The sequence below is a fragment of the Giraffa tippelskirchi genome, chromosome 6, assembly GCF_054371585.1.
Source record: "Giraffa tippelskirchi isolate mGirTip1 chromosome 6, T2T-mGirTip1v1.2.pri, whole genome shotgun sequence".
In the NCBI taxonomy this organism is placed as follows: Eukaryota; Metazoa; Chordata; class Mammalia; order Artiodactyla; family Giraffidae; genus Giraffa; species Giraffa tippelskirchi.
The window spans coordinates 54,839,997-54,863,933 of record NC_137280.1 but is presented as its reverse complement, the minus strand read 5'-3'; the positions used below and the strand labels follow the sequence as shown (position 1 = coordinate 54,863,933).

General features: G+C 42.7%; 1 protein-coding gene across 1 annotated transcript in view; it reads left to right on the top strand.

The window, feature by feature from the left end:
* The window catches only part of XKR4 (XK related 4), a 299,743-nt gene that overhangs the window by 189,430 nt on the left and 86,376 nt on the right, over positions 1-23,937 (top strand). Inside the window, exon 2 of the mRNA XM_081505109.1 lies at positions 297-496. Coding sequence (XP_081361235.1) covers positions 297-496 — 200 coding nt within the window. The remainder of the gene's footprint in view (positions 1-296; positions 497-23,937) is intronic.

The following is a 23,937-nucleotide window of genomic DNA, read 5'->3' as shown; positions in this document are numbered from 1 at the left end:
ATGACTCCTCAAAGTGAACCTTTAAGAATAAGGGTTAACTTGGGGCCTTAAGTGATAAGCAGGGAAAGGCTACCCCATCCAGTATTCTAGCCTGGAGAATTCCATGGGCTATATAGTCCATGGGGTCGCAAAGAGTCGGACACCACGAATAACTTTCCCTTTCCCTTTCACTTTTAAGTGATAAGCCACTAAGGCAGTTGTTTCCTGTGTGTGCTTGCACAGATACTGTGGTTTGCAGAAGAGCAGACAGGATCAGTCATCACTCCAGTCTCTTATCCTCCTTGTTTCCTTTCTAGGTATTTCCACACGATATACCTAGGTATTCGAAGTCGGCAGAGCGGGGAGAACGACCGGTGGAGGTTCTACTGGAAGATGGTGTATGAGTACGCGGACGTGAGCATGCTGCACCTACTGGCCACCTTCCTGGAGAGCGCCCCCCAGCTGGTGCTGCAGCTCTGCATTATCGTGCAGACGCACAGCCTGCAGGCCCTGCAAGGTAAGGGCTCCAGTTGGCTCCCTGCACCTGGGGAAGGATTGTCTGGCTTCTTTGTCACAACCCAAGGACCGTTCCAATAGCCTTTGTTGATGCTGGTCACGGTGCTCCTGGTTAATGTCGACTGCTTGACACCTGCATTTGTGAACAAGGCTTATTTTCTTCCTCGCCTTCACTTATCATGGGTAATTTACGGAAAGACAATTCTTTTTTGCTCTCAAGCTGACCTCTGAGTAGGAAAAAAAATCCTTATGATTTTACACTTGGTCAATATGAAAATAGAATCAGCTGAAGTTTTCTGGCTTGTATGATAATATCCAAATATTTGAAGAAAGACATATAGTCCTCTCTCTCTTGAATATTGTATGTATATTAGATATCATGCACATTATATATGTAAATTTATATATATATTTGAAAATGAGGGTAATCTCTACCATTTCCTTTTGACATTAAGAGACAAAGGGAGAGAGAGAGATTAAAAGGAAATGATAAAGATTACCTTAATATTTTTAAAAAGAAGGTCACAATGGGAAAATGTCAATATTGAACAATGTATTGTTTGTGTAGTACAAAGTTTTATGAAACAAATATTACCATCAGATTAATATTTTTGTGTTTCACTATCTTGTTTTATCATCTTGTCAGTAAGATGATTTGATTAATAACAGATCTGCCCTGCCATTTCCTTAGGGCCTGCTGCTCCAATCTTTTCAGAAGCAAGAAGATTAGACAGGCCAGTGGGTAGACAGGTGAATATATGTGGAGGATGATGGATACATAGCCATGTTCTAAATAGTTTCCTGGTAATGTGTCCATCCTGTAATTGATAGAAGTTGTTAAGGTAACGTTCTATAATGTGCACATCTTGTTTCAATCTCAGCAGAGCCTGGCTGTGACTTTCCCTGTGTACTAGGCCATCCTCTAATCTGAGACTTGATCGGGGGAATCCCTACAATGTCCTTATAATTCTTTATTGCAAGGAGCACACTAGCCTAGTAACTGCAGGGAGGGGTGGGAGACATACGACAGGAAAAGACAAGTGGAGAGGGTGCTGGTAGCCGGTGAGCCATGGACTTACGAGTTCTTGGCCCAACCCTGGCTCCACACGAGAATAGCGGCAGTGCAAGAAGTCTGAGAAAAGAATCAAAGAGAACCGTGGGGTGTGAGCCTCACAGGCTAGAAAGCAAATTGGAAGAAAGAGAAGATGGGTGTTAGCACAGAAACAGAAGAGATAAGCTTGGAGAACACAAGACATATGAATTGTCTGTGGAGGAGCATGTCTAGAGATGAAAGACCATGAGCTGCACAGGGAGGCTCTGGCTTTGCTTGTCTCACTTACTTGCTGTGATGTCTGGTGCAAGTCACTTAACCTCTCTGGATCCCCGTTTCTCAAATGTAAAGGACACAAACTAAAAGAGATGGTCTACAAACTTCTTGACAGCACTGTTGTACTGTTGCATCCTTACAGGGCCAGGCACGGGCATCAGGAGGGGGTCTGTATATGAAGATACAAATGCAGAGGCAACATGAAGCTGAGCCTCTGTCAGATTGCTCTTCTCCAAAACAACCCACAACCTCCTCTTGGTATAGTTACACACCTGAAAACTCTCTAGAAGAGAAAACCCCAACCACAAGTGAAGGGGGGCTTGCAAGCCACCGTCCAGTGGCCCAAGATTACTGGGCATCTCTACTAGTTTCCTGAAAGATTTGAAAAATCACAGTAAAGTTTTTACCCCAGAGATGATGGAGATGGAGGAGGAAAGGGAAGGTGGGGTATAAGATAGGAGTTCATCCTTTCCATTTGAGAGTTTGATGAAAAGTTTTATAGAAAAAAAAAAAAACAGAGAAAAGGCAATTCGTTGTCTTCATCAGATTGTTCATCCTAAATATAGTAATCAAACCACGTGTTTCTTGGAGTTGTGGCTCTTCCCTTATGTTATTCCCAGCTTAGCTGCTAAGCTCACTATTGCATCAGGTCTGCTACAGACTTTGGGATTGGGACTTCATCCTTGGCCAAGGCAAGCCTTGCTATGAAAATCAGAGAAACATAGAGGAAACATGCTCTGTGTCTACCCCAAGAGGGCTAAGAGACAGTTGGATCCAAAGATCACTAGGATCAACCAAGTTGTTGAGCACAAGATGAGGGATAAGACCACTGAGCTGCTTAGCCGCTCGTATGGTAGCTATTTTCTAAGCAGGGAAGTGGGCAGGAAGTTGTGCTTAAAAAAAAAAACAGAGTAAATTGTTATTTAGTCAAGAAGTTGTGTCAGATTCTTTTGCAACTCTGGAATTTTCCAGGCAAGAATACTGGAGTGGCTTGCCATTTCCTTCTCCAAAGGATCTTCCTGAGCCAGGGAACGAACCGCGCGTCTCTTACGTGTTCTGTGTCAGCAAGCGGGTTCTTTACCTCTAGCGCCACCTGGGAAGCCCAGAAGCTAAGAGTTTTCCCTAAACAGACACTGTTCCTAGCCAACCAGGAAGAGAGATGACTTGGGTGTGACAACTGCCTCCTTTGTCACATCCTGATGAGGACTTTCTAGACCCAAATCCCTGGGTTTCCAGTTGGTCCACTTTACAGTGCTTCCCAGGTAGCTCAGATGGTAAAGAATTTGTCTGCAATGTAAAGTAGGTAGAACCACACCGGGCTGCCTTCCCAAGGGCGGACTGTGCCCCATCCCTTCAGATCTGTCTACTTTTCCATTGTTATTCTCATTCATTCATTAACACATTTATTGATTGTCTTTTGAGTGCATAATAGTGGATGGTGTGTGAAGTGTTATAAAATTTGTCCTAAAACTTTACCTTTAATTAAAAGTTTGTAATGCGACATTGTAAACAATGCAACAAAACATATTTAGAAATGCCTAACTTATCTGGGTATTTTCCAGAATGAGCTGTTCCACCTTTTAGGTGGGATGATAAAAAACTAGGGGAATCCCAGAGTATGTCTAGTTCCCCCTCCCCAGAGAGGGGGCCACCCAGCCCCTGCTCAATCCAGTTGTTCATTAGGGAACAGATCCCACTGCGTCACAGACTCTATGTGGAAGGCAAGTCATGGGCATCGAGCCCACCACTACCTGATACATGGGTCTCTGATCAATTATGTCTCCACTTACCCTGCAACCTGAGGGTCCACCATCCCACCAGAAGGCTGCTTATCACCCCAGCACCGATGTAGCAAAAGCTGTCCTCCCCAGCACTAGGCAGGCTGTTCCCCATCCCCTCTGCAGAACACTCTTCCCAGGGCCCTTAATGCACTAAGTTCATGCCAAACAGGTGAGCTCCAGCCCACAGGTACAGTTGTCTCCTCAAGTTGAGCTGAACACTTAACAAGAGTGAAGTCTGGGTTTCTGAAGCTGTTTATTTTAAGGTCCTTGTTCTTGTAGTCATTTAGTTCAATTAGGACTTATGAGATGCAAGTGTGAAATTTGTTTCTATGCAATCTATGCTCATAACTTTGGGAAGAGTGAAGCAGACCAGAGAGGGCAGTGCATTTCCAAGTTTTGTGGCATCAGGACCCCTCTCCTGGTGTCTGGTCTGAGGATACTGCGGGCCAGGAAGCCTGCACCTGCCACTCAGCTCGCCTGCATCTTGGTGGGGGCACCGGCCCACTGGCCCTTCCTACACAACACCCGCCAAGAGCTTGTGTACATACTTTAATGCCCCATACTACCGTGGGGTTTGCTGTTGTCTCTCTGGTCCTTAACTGCTGTGTGTTTTGCTTTTTTGTGTCCATTAGAATATCAGCCCCCACCAGGAAGACAAAAAAAATTAGTGTCAACTTAAAAATTAGTCACAATCTAAAAGTTGAGAGTTATGTCTAATCGGTGGGAATTTTTAGAACTTCAAGCCCAGGAGGCAGCATGGAAAGTGACCCTGAGAGAACTGCTCCAAGGAGGTGAGGAAAGGAGCCGGATTATATAGAAGTTTTGCAACAAAGAGCAGGTAATCTGAACATCAAAAGATTATTGTGAATTAAGGAAAACCAGATACCCCAAGTTAAAGAATTTAGTGCTTTTCTATGTAAGGGAAGATGCAAGAGTCTGGGCTCACTGAAATCATTCCTTTCATATGCAGCTCAGCTCTCTGGGGCCAGTATCTTGTGCTTTCTCAATCTGAGCTTTCAAGGGGCTCACTGGAGGGAGTGGCTGTGGTCTGATGGCTGTTAGATCACAGGTATTCTTCTCTTTCCTGAGTTCCCTTAAGGCTCACTAGCTCACAAAGGAGGGTTGCAATTGCTGATGGCTGTGACATCCTTATTTACTGATAAGGCAGGAAATACTCCATTTCTCTTTAGGTATCTCAAAAAGCAGGGATTTAAATCAGGGAATCTACACAGGAAGCTGAGAGGGCAAAAAGAGGATGCTCAAACAAGCCAGAGATTCTTAATTAAAGGAAGCAGCTCTCAGCACCCGGGTGAGACGAATGAGGAAGAGGAGCACGGTCTCTGTGGAGGGGTCCAGCCTGACGAGTGCTGGGTGACCAGAGGGGCCAGCCTACCTGCTGCAGAGATGCCCAAGGAAGTACACCAGGCAGGGATGGAGCAAGGCTCATAGGAATATTCTTACTTCTGAGGGCCTGTCCCAGTGGCTGCTCCCCCTGCCACGGTGGGGCTATGCCCCCCGGCATGCCAAGGGCTGGAGACCAGACAGGTCCAAGGATGAGAGTAGGCTGATCTGAGCTGGAAGCCAGAAAAATGTCTTCTTACCTGGCCCCCCACCTTCCAAGCTCTTGCCAGGGCCCCCTCTTGGCCAAGCCTAGCAGGAAGCTGGTGTCAACAGTCTGGGGAACCCCACCTGCCAGGCCCCCACTCAACGGGGCTCCTTTTGCCTGATTCCACCTAAGAGATTTGCTAATCAAGCTAGTTAAAGCTATTTGTGTGTGAGAGCCAGAAAGACTATCGTATGAGACAAATGCACGCACTTTAGACATTGGAGACGGCATCACGTTAAACACATCCACGTAGCTGAATCTGGCAAGTGACACATCTTTCCTGAGATGTCCAACCAGAGTTCAGTGGTCACTCAGCACTGTCAGCATCGGGCATGATTTCTCCTTGAAACTCACCTTCCCGCTCCAAAACAGACTGCTTCCTACCTTCTTCTGTGTACTCACACTTCCAATTGTCTGCCTCCATCACTCCAAACTGCTGGTCTCACTTCCTATTTCAGTGAGAAAAGAGAAGCAATTAATTAAATTAGAGTCGCTGTATTTTCCCACTATTAAGTCCACCTGCTTCTGTACCTGTCACCTGGCTTCCTTCCGTTTATTATGGATAAGCCCTCCTCTTCTGTGCTGGAGTCCACACCCTCTCACCTACACAAGCATCTTGTTCAGGAAATCACCCTTTCTCTCTCCTGTGTTGCGGAGAAGGCAATAGCACCCCGCTCCAGTACTCTTGTCTGGAAAATCCCATGGATGGAGGAGCCTGGAGGAACCTGGTGGTCCATGGGGTCGCTAAGAGTCGGACATGACTGAGCGACTTCACCTTCACTTTTCACTTTCATGCATTGGAGAAGGAAATGGAAACCCACTCCAGTGTTCTTGCCTGGAGAATCCCATGGACAGAGGAGCCTGGTGGGCTACAGTCCATGAAGTCACAAGAAGTTGGACACGCCTGAGCGAGACTAACACTTCACTTTCTCCTGCATTATCATTTCTCCTTTCTACTGGATCATTGCCCTCACACATACACAAACACACTATAATAACTCTCATCTTTATTAAAGAAAAAATGGCCCATGTCATCTACTACGATATTACCATAACTAATTGTTATATTTTATTGCTTATCGAGCTCTTTCATGTTTAGTATGTATTACATTAAAATAGAATTAAAATATGGATACTATTTTGTAGCTTTTTTTCACAATACATCGTGAATGGTGCCAGTTGGAATAGGAAGGGTTTAATTCCAACAAGTGTCCTAACGTCTTCCCTTGTTACTTCATGGTGCCCATTGTGTAAACTTTATTAAATCTGTTCTATTCAGCAGCAGCAACTCGTTATTGATGAAACAGAATTTTAAGAACACCTTCATTGGAGACTTTTGATTTGAACCAAACTTGTTAGTAGACACAGTTTCCTCAAAACACATACAAAAATCCAGCCCAGGAAAACTTGTAAAGGGCTAAACCATACAAAAATGATAAAACAGCAGTCTCTAAACTGCACAGTTGTGATGTTTCATTTGGCTTTGCTGTTACTGTTTAGTCAGTAAGTCGTGTCCGACTCTTTTGCGATCCCAGCCCACCAGGTTGCTCTGTCCATGGGATTTTCCAGGCAAGAATACTGGAGTGGGTTGCCATTTCCTTCTCCATCTTTTGGCTTTATGAATATATTAAATATACTCAATAGTGTTTAGTGAGAAATCCCACTGGGTATTTTCAAAAGATAACACGTCCTCCCTCCCAGGTGCTGACAGATTCCAAAGAGGCTGATGCTGGTGATGATGTTACATCAGAGACTTTTACACATTCCTTCCCGGCTGCATGGACCCTGTCTGCACACGGGGCCCACTGTAAACCGCCGGTGGGTACTTCTTGAATAAAAGGAAGAATGATTATCTGCTGGGTGACAAAGCCCTATGCTAGGTGTACTTGACCCCAAATCGAATGGCACAGTCCTGCTCTCAGAGAATTCAACCTAAGAAAAAGAAAAACCAAAAAATTGTTATGGCTCAGAAAGCTGTGTTCTGTCAGTGGGCATGATAAGGTCACATAGAATGACCTCTTATAGAAAATACAGAGCAAGCAGAAAAGTTGCACTGTCTATGACGTCAGGGCACATTGGAAGAATCAGGGAAGCTTCCATGAAAAGAGCGACCTTTGAGCTGGGTCACAAACGTGTGGAGTATTTTGTCACATTCAATAAAGAAAAGATAGTAACATGAACAAAACCAGGAGAGGTCCGTGGGTTTGTCTCCACCTGTCTGTTCAGACATGCTGGCAGATAACCATCTCCTCAAAGCAATGAGATTGTTGGTGTTACTTACAGCACATAATAGATTTATCCCTCTACATGAAAGATATTTCTAGTAGCAGGATATATCCTGCATATATACTTTACAAAAATACACCTATTTTTCTTTCTGTCTTACTTTGCAGCCTATGTTTTTACATTGTTCAATACTTGGGGTTAGCAATAAATTAATCATTTAAGTAGTAAATTGCCCACCTGCATAATCACTACATATATGGAGTTGAGTTTTTAAGTTTTTTTAATTTTTATTTATTTATTTTTAGCTGCACTGGGTCTTCATTGCTGTGTGGGCTTTTCTCTAGTTGTGGCGAGCGGGGGCTACTCTCTAGCGTCTGTGAATGGGCCTCTTCTCGTTGCAGTGGCTTCTCTTGTGGAGCACAGGCTCTAGGCACACTGGCTTCAGTTACTGACATGCAGGCTTAGTTGCTCCATGGCATGTGGGATCTTCCCAGACCAGGGATCAAACCCTGCATTGGCAGGCAGATTCTTAACCCCTGGACCACCAGGGGGCTCCTTTAAAGATCTATTATCATCAATAACCTTGTAAGGAGAGGCTCACACACCTAACAGGGCTTGTTGGCCACACCGCTCCACTCTGTTGAAAAGTATTGGCAGAATAAACGATGGATGCCATGAGGATAATGATATTATTGATCCCTGTATTTCACATTCAATCGCCTCTGAGTCATGGTACCATTCCAAGTTAGAAGAACAGGGAGAAGCTGCATTTGCTGATCACTGATTCAAGTGCTTGAAATCAACTCTGTGGTAGAAGCCCCCAGCACAGCTGTGAACAGTTTTGAATTTGAATCATTTTGAACATAATATGAAATGAGAGCCTGACTATTTTTAGGTTCTACTTAATTATCTCCAATAATCAAGCACAAATCTTGGTATTTTTCCACTCAGTATTCCTTCTCTCTCTCTCTCTCTCCTCGGTGAGGTGGGAGTCAGCATGCATGCGTGTCCAGGCTGTGGGTGACAGACTGGGTGCTGTGGGGGTGGGGTGACAGACCAAACAATTGCACACGCATGGCTCACAAGACCAGAGACCTGGTGGAAAGTTGTGGCGTGGTCGGTGCAACAGAGAAGCAAACGGAAATAACGGCTGTCTGCAGTGAATAGGGGTCCCCAAATACCCACTGTTCCTTTGTCTTCTTGTGGATTCCTGGTTTTTCAACCTCCAGCTTTTGAAGTGCAGTGCTGGAGAAGACTCTTGAGAGTCAAACCAGTCAATCCTAAAAGAAATCAACCCTGAATATTCATTGGAAGGGCTGATGCTAAAGCTGAAGCTCCAAGACTTTGGCCACCTGATGCAAAGAGCCAACTCATTGGAAAAGACCCTGATGCTGGGAAAGATTGAGGGCAGGAGAAGGGGCAACAGAAGATGAGGTGGTTGGATGGCATCACTGACTCAATGGACATGAGTTTGAGCAAACTCAGGGAGATAGTGAAGGACAGGGAAGCCTGGCATGTTGCAGTCCATGGAGTCGCAAAGAGTCAGACACAACTGAGCGACTGAACAACGACAACTTCCAGTCTCCCCTAATATTTCAGTAATGTTTCAGCACTTCATACCTTCAAGGCATAAACTCACGGGAAAATATACAACCTAAGAGATGTGAGTCTCAATTTTATTCAAGGACTTTACTGAGGGTGATAACCAAGGAGAGGGCCTCTCAGCAACTCTGAGGAAACTGTTCCAAAGGGGTAAAGGAGGAACTAGTTTGGATATGATTTCTGACTGGGAATGCATGCAATCTAGCATGCATGCATGCTTGCTCAGTCTCTTCAATTGTGTCCAATTCTTTGTGACCCCATGGACTGTAGCCGGCCAGGCTCCTTTTTCCATGGAGAGTCTCCAGGCAACAATATTGGAGTGGGTTGCCATGCCCTCCTTCAGGGGATCTTCATGGCCCAGGGATTGAACCCATGTCTCTTAGGGCTCCTGCATTGGCAGGTGGGAGCATGCAATCCAGCATGCACCCTGCTAAAATGTTACTGCTGCTCCCAAAGAACAGATACCTCAAGTTAATGATTTTAGTGCTTTCTATGTATGGAAGACGCCAGAATCAGGGTTTGTTAAAATTCTTACTGGAACCTCCCTAGTGGTTCAGTGGTTAAAACATTGCCTTCCCCAATACAGAGGACATGGGTTCGATTTCTATTCAGGGAGCTAAGATGCCACATGCCTTGGGGCCAAAAAACCAAAATCAGAAGTGGAAACGATTTTTTAACAAATTCAATAAAGACTTTTAACAAATTGTCTACATAAAAAAAATCTAAAATAAAAAATAAAATTATTCCTGAGATATACATCTACCTTTCTGTGAGGCCTGATTTTCCAAAGCACAGAGTGCTTCATCCTGACTTTATCTTGAATCCTTCTAGTGTCCATTGTTCATCAGCTCTCAGAAGACTGATGACTTAACTTTTGCAGAACTGGGTGGGAAGCAACACTCTTTGGGTTTTTTCTTTCTTTTTTTTTTGCTGTTTGTTTACAAAGCAAACAGCAGCCCACTCATCTGACCTTTACAGCACACTCAGCACAGGTATTTACTTTGAATATCAACATACTATAATTGTTATTTCTAAAAACTAAAAAATAGCTACATGAATAGTAACCCAAATGCTTTCTGAGCAGGGTTGAAGTGAGATCAACTTCATAAAAAATTCAAAAGTGGCTTACTCTGGTATTTTCCCAATTTTTTTTCTAGGAAGCCACAGACAAAGTGGCACGCTCAGGGTTTTCTGACCCAATTCTGGTTGGGGGTGTGGATTAAGGGAGGCACCCAAGACCATAAATTGTTTTCATCATGAAACCCATTCTCAATGACAAACTTTTGCCACCACAAAATGTACATTTGAGTCTAGAAATATTTTACATCCATTGGGCAGCTTGAAAGTTAGACCGAGTTTTAAAGCATTCCTTAGACACATAAGCTAATATTTTCTTGATGACTCAGCAGGAATAAAGACATGGGATCATTTCCTGTTGACTGATTTAAGAAAGGCCTTTTTTCCGCTGAACCGCTCAGGCATGCACGGGAGCCCATATGTATGCAATCAATCGGTAGAGATGAGATCCCATCTCAGTGAGCCAGATGCAAGCAGGAGGAAAAAGGAGCAATGTTCAATTGGTCTGTAAATGCTCCTTAGCATAAAAGCACGTGGAGATTCAGTCCCGAGGCGCACAATGAGCTTCTGATTGCAGGAGGACAGGCCTGCTGAGAGCTGCCTCAGAAGGGTTTGTCAGCACTTCCATTGTGATTCTTCATTTCCGCAGCTTTCCACTCAGCTGAAGAAAAAGTCCAAGAGTCTGTGAGACTACGGAGGCTCCAAACCTCCAAAACTTTTAAAACATCCACAGTATCATCACTTCACACTTGGGCGTGAAGTTCTCCAGTGTAGGGTTGAAATGTAGGATTTTCCAGTGTGTAGGTTCCTGTAAGGGCTTCACTTTGTTGACAAAGGTCTGTATAGTCAAAGCTATGGTTTTTCCAGTAGCCATGTACGGATGTGAGAGTTGGACCACAAAGAAGGTTGAGTGCTGAAGAATTAATGCTTTCTAATTGCGGTGCTGGAGAAGATTCTTGAGCCTCTCTTGGGCAGCAAGGAGATCAAACCAGTTAATCCTAAAGGAAACCAACCCTAAATATTCGTTGGAAGGACTGTTGCTGAAGCTGAAACTCTAATACTTTGGCCACCTGAGGTGAAGAGCTGACTCATCGGAAAAGGCCCTGATGCTGGGAAAGATTGAGGGTAGGAGAAGGAGGCAGCAGAGGGTAGGAGAAGGAGACAGAGCACTCCAGGAGAAAGTGGAGGACAGAGGAGCCTGGCATGTTGCAGTCCACGGGGTCGCAAAGAGTTGGACACAACTTAAGGACTGAACAATGACAACAAACCAACCTTACCACCAAGACTATGCTACTAATCCAGGGAATTAGGAATGCTACATCACTGCTTCTTCCAGGAAGGAAAGAAGGATGAAAAATTCAACAAACTGAAATATCAGAGGTCAAAGAAAAGCACCAGAGCTTCATAAATTCTGCATGCCCCAGTGGTGCCCCAATTCTCCACTTACTTGATGCTTGTCAGGATATCTAACGCTCTCCTATACATCGAGGGCACGGGGGGAATAAAGTGAGACAGTAATCTGATATTATCAGACCCCAGAAGGTACTTCTGGAAACACTAATTGGATTTTCCTTCAGCCTTTTTTAATTTAGTGAGTTCTAGGAGAAGATCACACCTCTCCTAACACTTATAAAGAGAATTTGTGAGCAAGAGTGTGCGCGAGTAATACCTACTTGATGCTCGAGGCAACACGTTGCCATGGTACCAATCAGATTTCGTCTTCTTTGGGGGAATAGAAATTAAAACTGACAACGTTTGAGTGTCACTGTTTTCGTTGGTCCCCGTAAGCAGTGTGAGTGCTGGAAAGGGGAGGAGGTCTAGTTTTGTTGTTGTTTTCTGGTTTTGAAACAGTACATTAAAATGAATAGGACACAAATAGTCTAACGAGTTTAGAGAAACAAAGAATACCCCAAAGGAGCTCATTATTCTTATAAATTTGTGTTATCAAAGGATGCTGAAATGCCAAAAAGCGAGTTCTTAATGGTCAGAAGCAGCGGTGTCATGTCCCAGCCAGAGAGAGTGAGCTGGAGACAAATGGGGTTCAAACACAGGATTGATCTGCAAGCATAATTGGCTATTTTTATGGCTTTAAAATTCTGATCTTATATGAGAGCTGTAAAATATCCATTGTGCTTCGGGAAACATCTGTGCATTTGGCTCTCATAATAAAACAAATATTGCACATCGAGAGAGGTTGCCTGCTATGGAGAAAAACAAGAGAATGATTAACTTGAAATTCAGGAAAGTGGTTGCCCATGGGAATGAGGTGGAGGGAGGAAGGGGTTTCAAAGACATTGGTTATATTTCATTTCTTCTTTTTTTAAATTTTATTTATTTATTTTACTTGTTTTTATTTTGGGCTGCGTTTGTTCCTCATTGCTGCACAGGTTTCTCTCCAGTTACAGTGAGCAGGGGCCACTCTCTAGCTGGGGTGTGCAGGCTGTTGCAGGGAGAAGTCAATTCTGACTCTGTGTTGGAACTGTTTCTTTGACTGGCTTTCCATTCCTTTTGTTATCATGCACACGGTGCACGCTCAGTCACTTTAGTTGTGTCCGACTCTGTGACCCCATGGACTGCAGCCCACCAGGCTTCCCTGTCCTTCACTATCTCCCAGAGTTTGCTCAAAATCATGTCCATTGAGTCAGTGATGCCATCCAACTATCTCATCCTCTGTTGCCTCCTCCTTTTGCCTTCAGTCTTTCTCAGTATCAGAGTTTTTTCCAGTGAGTCAGCTCCTTGCATCAGGTGGCCAAGGTATTGAAGCTTCAGCTTCAGCATCAGTCCTTCCAATGAATATTCAGGATTAATTTCCTTTAGATTTGACTGGTTTGATCTCCTTAGCATCCAAGGGACTCTCAAGAGTCTTCTCCAGCACCACAGTGCTGGCTGCTGTTCCCCACTTAATTTATCAGAGCACAGATAGGAGGTATGACTATTACAATGAAAATTCCCCAGGCATTTCTATTCACTTGCACACATTTAGATCCTAATATCAGAGAAGCATAGGTAAATTTGGGCTGCTGTCTCTCACTCCTGGTTTTGTTTGAGGCTCTAGGGTCAAAGAGTCAGGATGCCCTTCTGTTGCCCAGCCACTCTGCTCACATCCTGGGGTGGTTTTCCAAGCAGAACCAGGTTGGGGTGGGAGGCTGCAGCAGAACCCATGGCTGGGCCTCTGAAAACTGGGGTAACTCTCAGAGGCTCGATTTCTTTCCTCTGAGGTGGGGAACTACCTCAAGTGTTACAATGAACACTCATTATGGCATAACACACGTAAAACCCTGAGCTCAAGGCCTGGCACTTAATATTAACTCAGAAAACATTTCGTGTGCTTCCTCTTACCGTTCTAATGAAATTAAATTCACAGTCACGTCTCAAAGGGAAAGCTTCTGTCCTCAGAAGAACTGCCTGCGTCTGTGCTGCTTCATTGCTTCTGATGAAAGACAGGCTGAGGGAATCTGGCAGCATCCAATTCTCCCAAATCTGTCCAAGCATCCTGAGGAATAATCAAATTGAAGCCCACGCTGAAGTTCAGGGCGGCAGGGATGAACACCAAATGTGATGTGGCATCCTGGGAAGCAAAAACGAAAGACGGATGTCATCGACAGACTAGTTTGGAGGTGACCTGGCCACTGTCCTTACTCCAACCTCCTTCAATAGGAGTTCAGTGTGGGATGAATAAGAAATGTGCGCAAAACTTCTGTGATAACATGTAAAAGGGTAAAAGCCATTTCTACAATAATCAACACAATTGAGAAAAGACATGTTCCTTTCTAAATGGAAATGGAAAAGGGAAACCCTCCAAGAAATTAAATCTGAGCCCTATGACATTGTTCTGCTTCTGCAAACATCCAGATAGTACAAAAACATACAATTTAGATGAATTCTCAGCTGCTGTTTTTCTCTCATTTTCTTCATTCCCAGTTATTTTTAATAGTTTCGATCTGTTTCGAGAACCAACAAGTGATTTCTTGTGGGGCAGGACGTGCAAGCACAGGCTGGGCTTTGCCCACCAAGTCATCACCCAGAAGAGAACCCAGGCCCCAAACCCCCACCCTGGGGCTCCCAGAACATCCCTCTGCTGCTTCTGCAGAGGGATCCTTGGTGTCTCTAGTGTCTGCTCTGCACATGGTACCTACTATTTATTAACATAATTACTCTCAACAGAATAGAGGTGATTTATGCCTTCGATGAAATGGCCCAACTTGATCATCTCTAAATCTAAGGCTCAAAATACATAAAAATGTATTTGTTGTTAGTTGCTCAGTCGTGTTCAATTCTTTGTGACCCCATGGACTTTAGACCGCCAGGATCCTCTGTCCATGGGGATTCTCCAGGCAAGAATACTCAAGTGAGTTGCCATGCCCTCCTCTAGGAGATCTTTCAGACCCAGTGGTTGAACCTGTGTTTCCTGCATTAGCAGGCAGATTCTTTACTGCTGAGCCACCAGGGAAGCCCCATAAACATTTTACATGGCATTATTTCATCAAAGCACTTCCACCCCCATCACATCTCTTCCTCTCCCCACAGTGAAATTTTTCTTCTTATTCTTATTTTCCAAATGGGGAGCAAAGATCCAAGAGGTCAAACTCTAGGACTAAGAAAAGATATCAGATCTGAGTCAGAAAGAGACTTGTGTCTTGTCTTCCATTTATATTGTGTTTCATCCAAAAAAATTAAATATTATGCAAATTCTAAATATTGATACTAAAGAAGAGATTTTTTTTCTTTAAATATTTGTAACATTTCAACTGGAGATGCCTTTCTCAACTTTTCTCATCCTAAATGGCCAAGAAAGGCAATAATTATTTTTCTGATGCTGAGGTTTGATATTCTAGTAGAAGAATGCAAAATGTGACTTGTATTTACCTCTATTACAACAAGAATATGCAGTCATGAATGGAAGTGATCACTGACCTGGAACGAGATTACTCTGAACATGACACGATTACACAAAGTGGAAGCATTTATTTTTAGTGAACTGCTTTTTAAAAGCTGCTGTGAATATATGCCAAAGAATAAAATGCTAGCTACTAGGTTTTGAGAAGCAGAATAAAATACAATACTGAGTTACTGAGAGATGATATATTTAGGCTGAGGTGGCTGAGGTGGTGTGTTTTAGAGTTTGTAGCAATAAAGGTAATCAGGTGGTGCTTAATGTTGCCAAGAGACTGCAGTGAAGCTATTAAAGGGAGGAGAACGGGAGGGCATTGGGAAGGTCAGAGCTTCGATTCTGGAAGATTTCTATTAGGTATTGATTGCATTGACACTTACAGCAGCCTAAAGGTGGAAAATTTATTTGTAAAAAAAAAAAAAAATTTTTTTCTGTTACAGAAGGTTGGGTGGGTAACCTGCTAATATACCGAGATTCCTCAGTTGGTTTTCTGGAGGGAAATGCCATTAACTGATGCTTGCTGTTTTTGTAGCATCTCTTCTTTTATCACTCAGGACATTAGGAACCTGGGCTCATTAATTCCCAAAATACTGAGGAGGGTGGCCTGGGTGATGGTGGGGAGAGTCAGATGTGTAGATGTTAGACACCACTTTTATTGAGGGGGTAAGTGAATGTCAGATGCTCAAACTTAAGCGGACTGAAAGAAACTGCTTTCCCCCAGCTCTGATCTGCCTAATTGCACTTCTGATCTCAAGAGGTTCTTACATATCTCAAAATACATCTCTCATACTTTTTGATCTTCAGTACACTCAGAAAAAGCTACAGGAACTGCTTAAGAGCCAAGGAGGAGAGTAAACCACTTAGTCAAGTGTAAAGGAAACCACTGAAACACCTTAGTTGAGGCATTTGATTGAGAAGGAATTTTTGGTTGGAATTTTTTTTGTTTTTTGGTGTGACTTATTATTATTTTGCTGGATGAAGCACAAGCTAGAATCAAGTTTGCCGGGAGAAATATCAATAACCTCAGATATGCAGATGACACCACCCTTATGGCAGAAAGCGAAGAAGAGCTGAAGAGCTTCTTGATGAAAGTAAAAGAGGAGAGTGAAAAAGTTGGCTTAAAGCTCAACATTCAGAAAACTAAGATCATGGCATCTGGTCCCATCACTTCATGGCAAATAGATGGGGAAACAGTGGAAACAGTGGCTGACTTTATTTTTAGGGGCTCCAAAATCACTGCAGATGGTGACTGCAGCCATGAAAGTAAAAGATGCTTACTCCTTGGAAGGAAAGTTATGACCAACCTAGACAGCATATTAAAATGCAGAGACATTACTTTGCCCACAAAGATCTGTCTAGCCAAAGCTATGGTTTTTCTAGTAGTCATGTATGGATGTGAGAATAAAGCCATGTATGGATGTGACCATAAAGAAAGCTGAGTGCCGAAGAATTGATGCTTTTGAACTGTGGTGTTGGAGAATACTCTTGAGAATCCCTTGGACTGCAAGAAGATCCAACCAGTCCATCCTAAAGGAGATCAGTCCTGAGTGTTCACTGGAAGGACTGATGTTGAAGCTGAAACTCCAACATTTTGGCCACCTGATGCAAAGAGCTGACTCATTTGAAAAGACTCTGATGTTGGGAAAGATTGAAGGCAGGAGGAGAAGGGGATGACAGAGGATGAGATGGTTAGATGGCATCACTGATTCAATGGATATGAGTTTGGGTAAACTCTGGGAGTTGGTGATGGACAGGGAGGCCTGGCGTGCTGTGGTTCATGGAGTTGCAAAGAGTCAGACACGACTGAGCTACTGAACTGAACTGATTATTATTTTAGGTGAATTGGTATCATGATTTAGAATTTGCTAAGATGAGAAGTATTAAGTAGTTCACATTTCTGAAATGATTCCCATTTTCCTGCTAATTAGAACAAAGTCTTCATTGTTTAGGCATGAATTTCACTTAACCCCTCCCTCAGTGGTCTTTAAAAGTTCTAGTATTATCCCCATTTTACCTAAGAGTGTGATGAGAAGATTGGGGAGGAACTTTATTATCCCAAAGTCACTCAAAAGGAAATAGAGCTGCAGAAAAATAACTTGTCTGAGGTCATAGGAAAAAAAGGGCAGAACCATGATTGAAACACAGGCAATCTGACTGCAGAAATAGCACACATATCTGCTCCTCTATATTACAAACTGTATTCACCATTGTCACTCATCTGTCTCATATTTTGATGTATATTTAGAGAGGGGAGAAGTCAAGTTAGAATCCTGAGTCTTATTCCACAAGTCTCTCTTGCAAATCGTCATTAGTGTTCCCATATCATTTGAGCACATAGAATGCGGTTGCAGAAAGTGTAACTTGGGAAAGGGAAGACTTTCAAGAGAAGAAACTGCTTATGGCAGAGTACAGGGCAGGGTAGGAGGGCATGTTCTGGGAGCATCAACTTGTTATGTGTGCCTGGTGGTGACCAGCAGAGCTGTTGATGGGAAATTGTGGGCTGAGCTTGGAAGCACCACTAGAAGTCAGATGTTAGGCAGAAAAACCATTTAGGGAAAATATTTCTTCATTTCTCTGGGGAAAGAAGAAACACACTCAGGGAAAACTGGGTAAGATGTCAAATGTGTTATTTTACATTATTTCATTGGCTTGGTTTACCTTGTCGGGTCATGGTTAGAGCAAGAAGGGCCGCAGGGTCAGAGCAAACAAGTCCTAGAAATAGCAGCCTTGTAACTTACAATTTGACTGCAGAATTATCTTTACCAAGGGAGAAAATAATAACTAAAAGATAGGATAAGAAACGGCAACTCCAGGTGAGGACTCTGGATATTTTACTTTGTTTTTAACTGAACCATTGCATAGAATGGTTGCATTTATTCCAACTGGAGGAAAATGATCCTTGAAAACATGGAGGCGGCAGAACACCTTGGAGACATTTACCTACAAATTAGTAAACAGGGAATTAGGTGTAATGACAGTAAATACAGGCTGTCAAGAAACTCGGTTGAAGCCAATAACAGAGTGACTGCAAGGAGCCTCTGAAAGCATCCTCAGCCCGCACAAGATGTGTTCATAAGGTAGGAAGCCTGATTCTTTGGCAAATTCGCCTGCTGTACGAATTCCAAATAATTATTGTCACCTCCAAAACAGATTCTGCGGGTAAGTGTGGTGAATTAGCGTCATGGCTAAAAATACACCAGGAACTCCTTGGGGATTGCCATTGTGGTATCCAGTCCCAGAGGATGAGATGGTTAGATAGCATCACTGACTTAGGGGGTATGAATCTGAGCAAACTCCAGGAGATAGTGAGTGACTGGGGGGTCTGGTGGGCTTCAGTTCATGTGGTCACAGAGAGTCAGACATGACTTAGTGACTGAACAACAACAATAAAACAAATAGTACTTTTTTTCTTTGAGAGTAGGAGTGATTTTTGGAAAATGTTTTTTAAAAAACTACAGAATTCAGTGTACTAAAGAAGGGTAATCTATATTTGCAATATGCTGTAGGGTCAAGCAAAAAGTGATTATTATAAACAGACAGATGTTACTGATAAAAGCCCTTCAGTCCAAAGCCCTGCTAATGACCAATATGAAAAGAATCTTAAAAAGAATGGATATATGTATGTGTATAACTGATTCACTTTGCTGTACACCTCAAACTAACACACCAGTGCAGTCAACTATATTGCAATAAAAATTAATTTTAAAAAAATAAAATAAGGAGCTATAGAAGAAGATTTCATAGTAGCTAATGACGTCTGTCTCCTAGAATCCAAGAGAAAATGTGTTGGACGAAATGCCTTTTCATATGAAGCTTCCAAGGGAAAAAATGCAAAAAACCAACTGGCAAGTAGTAAAGAAAGAACATGAATGCACCATACAAGTGAGAAACAGAAATTCAGTGCTAGATTTTATCTCCTGTGGCATCTGCTCCAGGGTTTCACAATCATTTATTCATTTAACAAATATTTATTGAGCACCTCTAGTTTGCCAGGCTCTTCTCCTCCCAGTACTTAATGTTAAATATCTTTTGAAGCAAAGTGAAGCCACGAGCCTATCTTTGAGTCCTTGGCAACCTGCGTAGTTACTGCTCCTTCCAGTTACCTGGAAACACATCCTTGCCCTCAGGTTGCCGGAGACTGCTTGAAACCTTACATCTAATATCTCTCTTTCTCCCCATCTGCCTAAGGCTCCCTGTCAGAGTCCCTGCCAGGGGCTGGCTTCCATGCTCTAATTATTATGTTCAAGTTGAACCAGGCCTCTGCAGTAACCCCTGAACCCAGGGTAAAATGCTAAGGAAAAGAACCAAATTCTGACAAATGGAAACTGTCCTGTGGTTATCTCAATCTCCAGTGAGGTTGCCCACAGGTCAGGAGATAAATTTAACCATTCATTTGTGAGCCTGTTGAAGTTTCTGGCTAAGGCATATTTAAAAACAAAGAGAAAAATCTTTTTACCTCTAGTTAACTCCTTGAACTTGGACTTCTACTGTTTTTGTGAATCACACGGAAAAACTGAGGGAGTTAGCTAAGTAGTATCGTGTCAATTTCAACATAAAGTTTATGACTAGCAATATACGCCTTAATAATAAATTTAATTTTCATATCAAAAAGAAATTAGTCTTTGTCATCTCTCATGTGCTGCCTAGTTAGAAAATTCTGAAAAGGGTTCTTATCAAAGAAAGCACTGCATTTTTGTTCCATTGAAATAGATTATGCATGCATGTTCAGTCGTGTCAGACTCTGCAACCCCACGGAGCCCACCAGGCTTCTCTGTCCATGGGATTTCCCAGGCGAGAATACTGGAGTGGGTTGCCATGTCCTACTCCAGGGGATCTTCCTGACACAGGAATCAAATCTGCATCTCCTCTGTCTCCTGCATCGGCAGGTGGATTCTTTACCACTGAACCACATGGGAAACCCAACATACATTAAAGTTTGCATCAGGTGGTTATTTTCCTCCATATATAGGAGAGCCTGATGTCATAAAATTGAATCTTTGGAACTTTCTCCTATTTGAATAAGTCTAGAGTATGGGGGTGGGGAGGAAACTCCATTTTCACTAAGCCTATGTGCCCTGCACACAAGTTATTGCTTAAATCACCTGCCCACATACTGATTTTCAACACACTGTTTTGCTTTCTCCTGCTGATCTTCTCCACACACCAATTTCTGGCCCTAAGTCACCTGAAGGTGACTGCTTCTCCAGGGCCATAGCATTGACCTTGACAAAGAGTTGGCTCCCGTGTGTTGCCAGGTGCACTGAGGAATTTAATTATCCATGGAGCCCCCCAGTAGATTATGGAGAAAAAGGAACTCGGAAGTCTTTCTCATCTTTTTCTTTTCCTGCTACCAAATTTTTAAATCTAAAAATACATTTGAGTTCCCAAATTGGCAGGTTACATGGTGAATTTGATTAAGTGCTTTACTCTAAAACACCCCAAAGTTTGACAACACTCTCTGCTGGCATATGAAACATGCAAAAATGGCTTGTCTCCCTTACAGTAAGAGTAACAACACTGAGACATTCTTTCCTATGATACTGACAAGAATCCAAATATTTGACAATGTTTCCTGTTGGGGAAGCTGTGGAGAAGAGTCAGGAGCCCTCATGTGTCAATTATGGGCGTACAATGATTGAACAATATGTAAGTTTATTCTGTTCTCAACCCAGCAAATCCACTTCTTAGAATTATCTTGGAGATATGCTTTCAAAATATAAAACAGGAACTTCACTGCTGGTCCAGTGGTTAAGACTTCACTCCCAATGTGGGGGGTGTGGGTTCACTTCCAACGTGAGGGGTGTGGGTTCGATCCTTGGTTGGGGAATTAAGATCCCACATGCTTTATGGCCAAAGTAACAAAACATAAATGCAAGTAATATTGTAGCAAGTCCAATAAAGACTTTAAAAATGGTTCACATCAAAAAAATCTTTAAAAGAGTATGAAAAAATGTTTAATGGTTCATTCATTACAGCATTACTTATAATAATAAACATTGGAATCATCCCAAATGTCTATTAATAAGGACCAGTTGAAAATAAATGTTTTTTTAAAAAATCAAACAAAAAATGAATAAACAAATTATAGCATAGTCTATGGTAATAAGAATCAGAGCAGTGGTTGCCTAAAGGAGGTAGGGATTGTCTGGAGAGAAGGAGAAAGGATACTTCTAGAGTAATGGAAGTGTTCTTTATCTTGATTAGGCTGTTAGTTACCTTGATGTATTGGTTAGAAAAGCATTTACATTTATCAAAACTCATTGAATTGTACATTTAAGAGAAATTTCCCTGTAGGTAAATTTTACCTCCAAATAAGAAATAAAAAATCTTATATAATTAAAAAAAAATGAAATAGCTACACAATGGGTTCTTTTTTTTAATTAGTTTATTTTCTATTTTTTAACTTTACAATATTGTATTTGTTTTGCCATATATTGACATGAATCCACCATGGGTGTATATGTGGGGAAAACACAATGGGTTCTTATTCAAAAAGAATTTCAGTTAATAACTCTGGAAAGAATGATAGAGAGAGGTCATAATTTTGAAACTCCAAAGGAAATCATGGATTCAGTAAGGATTGTTAATGGATGAAGCCATGTGAGAATAGGTCAATAGAGAAAGTCACAACATAGAAACCAGACTGTTTGAGCTTCATAGGAAGTACACACCAAGACCTTGTGTATCCTCCTAAATGGAGCAACGTGAAGGACTCAGCACCACTTCCTCTCCAGAATGTAAGAAAAATCTCACCAAGTTAAATAACACCACAAGGAATCAAGCAGAGAATTCTAAAGCATCACTGGCTTCCCAGGTGGAACTAGTGGCTGCCAATCCAGGAGACATAAGAGATACGGGTTCAATCCCTAGGTCAGGAAGATCCCCTGGGGGAGGAAGCAACCCACTCCAGTATTCTTGCCTGGAGAATCCCATGGACAGAGGGCCTGGCAGGTCACAGACCTTGGGGTCTCAAAAGAGTCAGACATGCCTAAGCAACTGAGCACACACGCAGTATTTGAAGAAAATTGAAATCAGAAAAGATCAAGTTAAAATAGCTCTCATAAATAAAGGTCGAAACTTCACTGAAAGAAATGAGGTCTAAAAAACATTTATTGAATCTTTATCTTTAAAATGTGAAGCTAAACATAGTGAAAATAGATTTGCATTATTGTATTTAATAAGACATAGTTTATACTACACCATGCACAGATTCATAAAACAGAGTTACACATGTTGATGGAGGGTATGGGCGTAATCTTACCAACAAATTGTATAATTGTATAATATAATACCTTCATTCCTTGTTTGACTCTGACAGCAGGATAATAAAGAGAATTATTTAAGCATACACACACACATTTTATCAGCTTACCCATAAGCAGCTCTTAATCAGTTCTCTTCAAGTTGTTCTCTTCAGAAGCACCTATCGCGTCAGCAACTATCATTTTTTTAATTTCTCTTCTTCAACTATCTAGTCTTTCTTGGCCAATACCCATTTATTTTGCTTGTGATTTAGGGTTCCCCAGCATCAGTTTCAGGCTTCCCTGGTGGCTCAGACGGTAAAGAATCTGCCTGCCAATGCAGGAGATGCAGGTTCAATCCCAGAAAGATCCCCCTGGAGAAGGGAATGGCTACCCACTCCAATATTCTTGCCTGGAGAATCCCATGGACAGAGGAGTCTGGCAGGTTACATTCTGTGGGGTGGCAAAGAGTCAGACACGACTGAGCAACTAACTCTAACTAGCATCAGGTTCATGAACTTGATGAAATTCTGTGTATTTTCCTTTTTATTTATGTACTTTTCCCATTTTTTCCCTTCCTTTTTTTCCCTTTTTTGACTGTGCCCCACAGCATGTGGGATCTTAGTTCCCCAACCAGGCATTGAACCTTCAACCCCTACATAAAAAGTGGGGAGTCTTAGCCACTGGACCATCAAGGAAGTCCTAATTCCATATATCTTCACCTTTACTTCATTATCACTTCGCATTTTGTCAGCCAAACCCAGCAAGACTGACAAAGAGAGACAAGCAAAAATAGTTGCCAGTCACTCTGGGAGGCATGATGGAGGGCGCTAATTGTGGAAGTAGTCAGTTTATTAGAACTTTTTCCTTCTTGGTGAAGTGGAAGAGTTCAAGCCAGCACTCAGCTGATGAGCCCTCCTCTATGCGTCAGAGCTGTCACGGGCAGCGCCCCCTCCTCTAGCAGGTATCGTATAACTGGAGGAGCTTTATGAAATGATCCAGGATAGGAATCATTTGAGACGTTTCCTCCAATAACTATGACAAGTCTTCCACTCCATGGAGAACCTGAGGAAGAGTGTGGTACATTGAGCCTTTAAGGCTGGGTTTCCATGGAGACAGAGCAAGTGAGTAAACCAAGTAAACCTGGAAATGAGGATTTGGTAGTTCCCAAGTGGAGGCTAAAGAAGGAGACAATCCCTCTAGTGGAGGCCAGGCATGACCATGAAGTAGGAAACTGGAGGTGCTGAGAAGTGGAAAGCAGGGTGATGCCTTGAGGGGCAGGGATTCCTGCTGGAGTTCATCAAACAAGAGGCACAATGGGCAGAACGTCCCACAGGACGTCTAGAAAACAGGACTCCTTTGGTCAGTGATGGGGAACCAGGCAAGGTGGCTGAGGGCACAGTGGCCTCAGTGCAATGGGCAGGATGAATAGGCTGAAGAAGTGAAAAGTGAGGGTTTTTACATGGTTGGGTCCACACTGCCCCCTGAGGTCTGGGGTTGCAGCACCCAGGAGAGATGGTCTGAGGGCAGTGGAGAAAACTGCTCTTCCCAAAACATTGTCCCCCTGACCCTGAAATAATGCTGCTGATTTTTATGTCACTCAATCCTTCTGGGACTCGGGCCCCCTTTGAAATGCAAGTTGTTGTTTGGCTGGAGAACATTCAACACAGTAAACCTGCATGGTGTTTTTA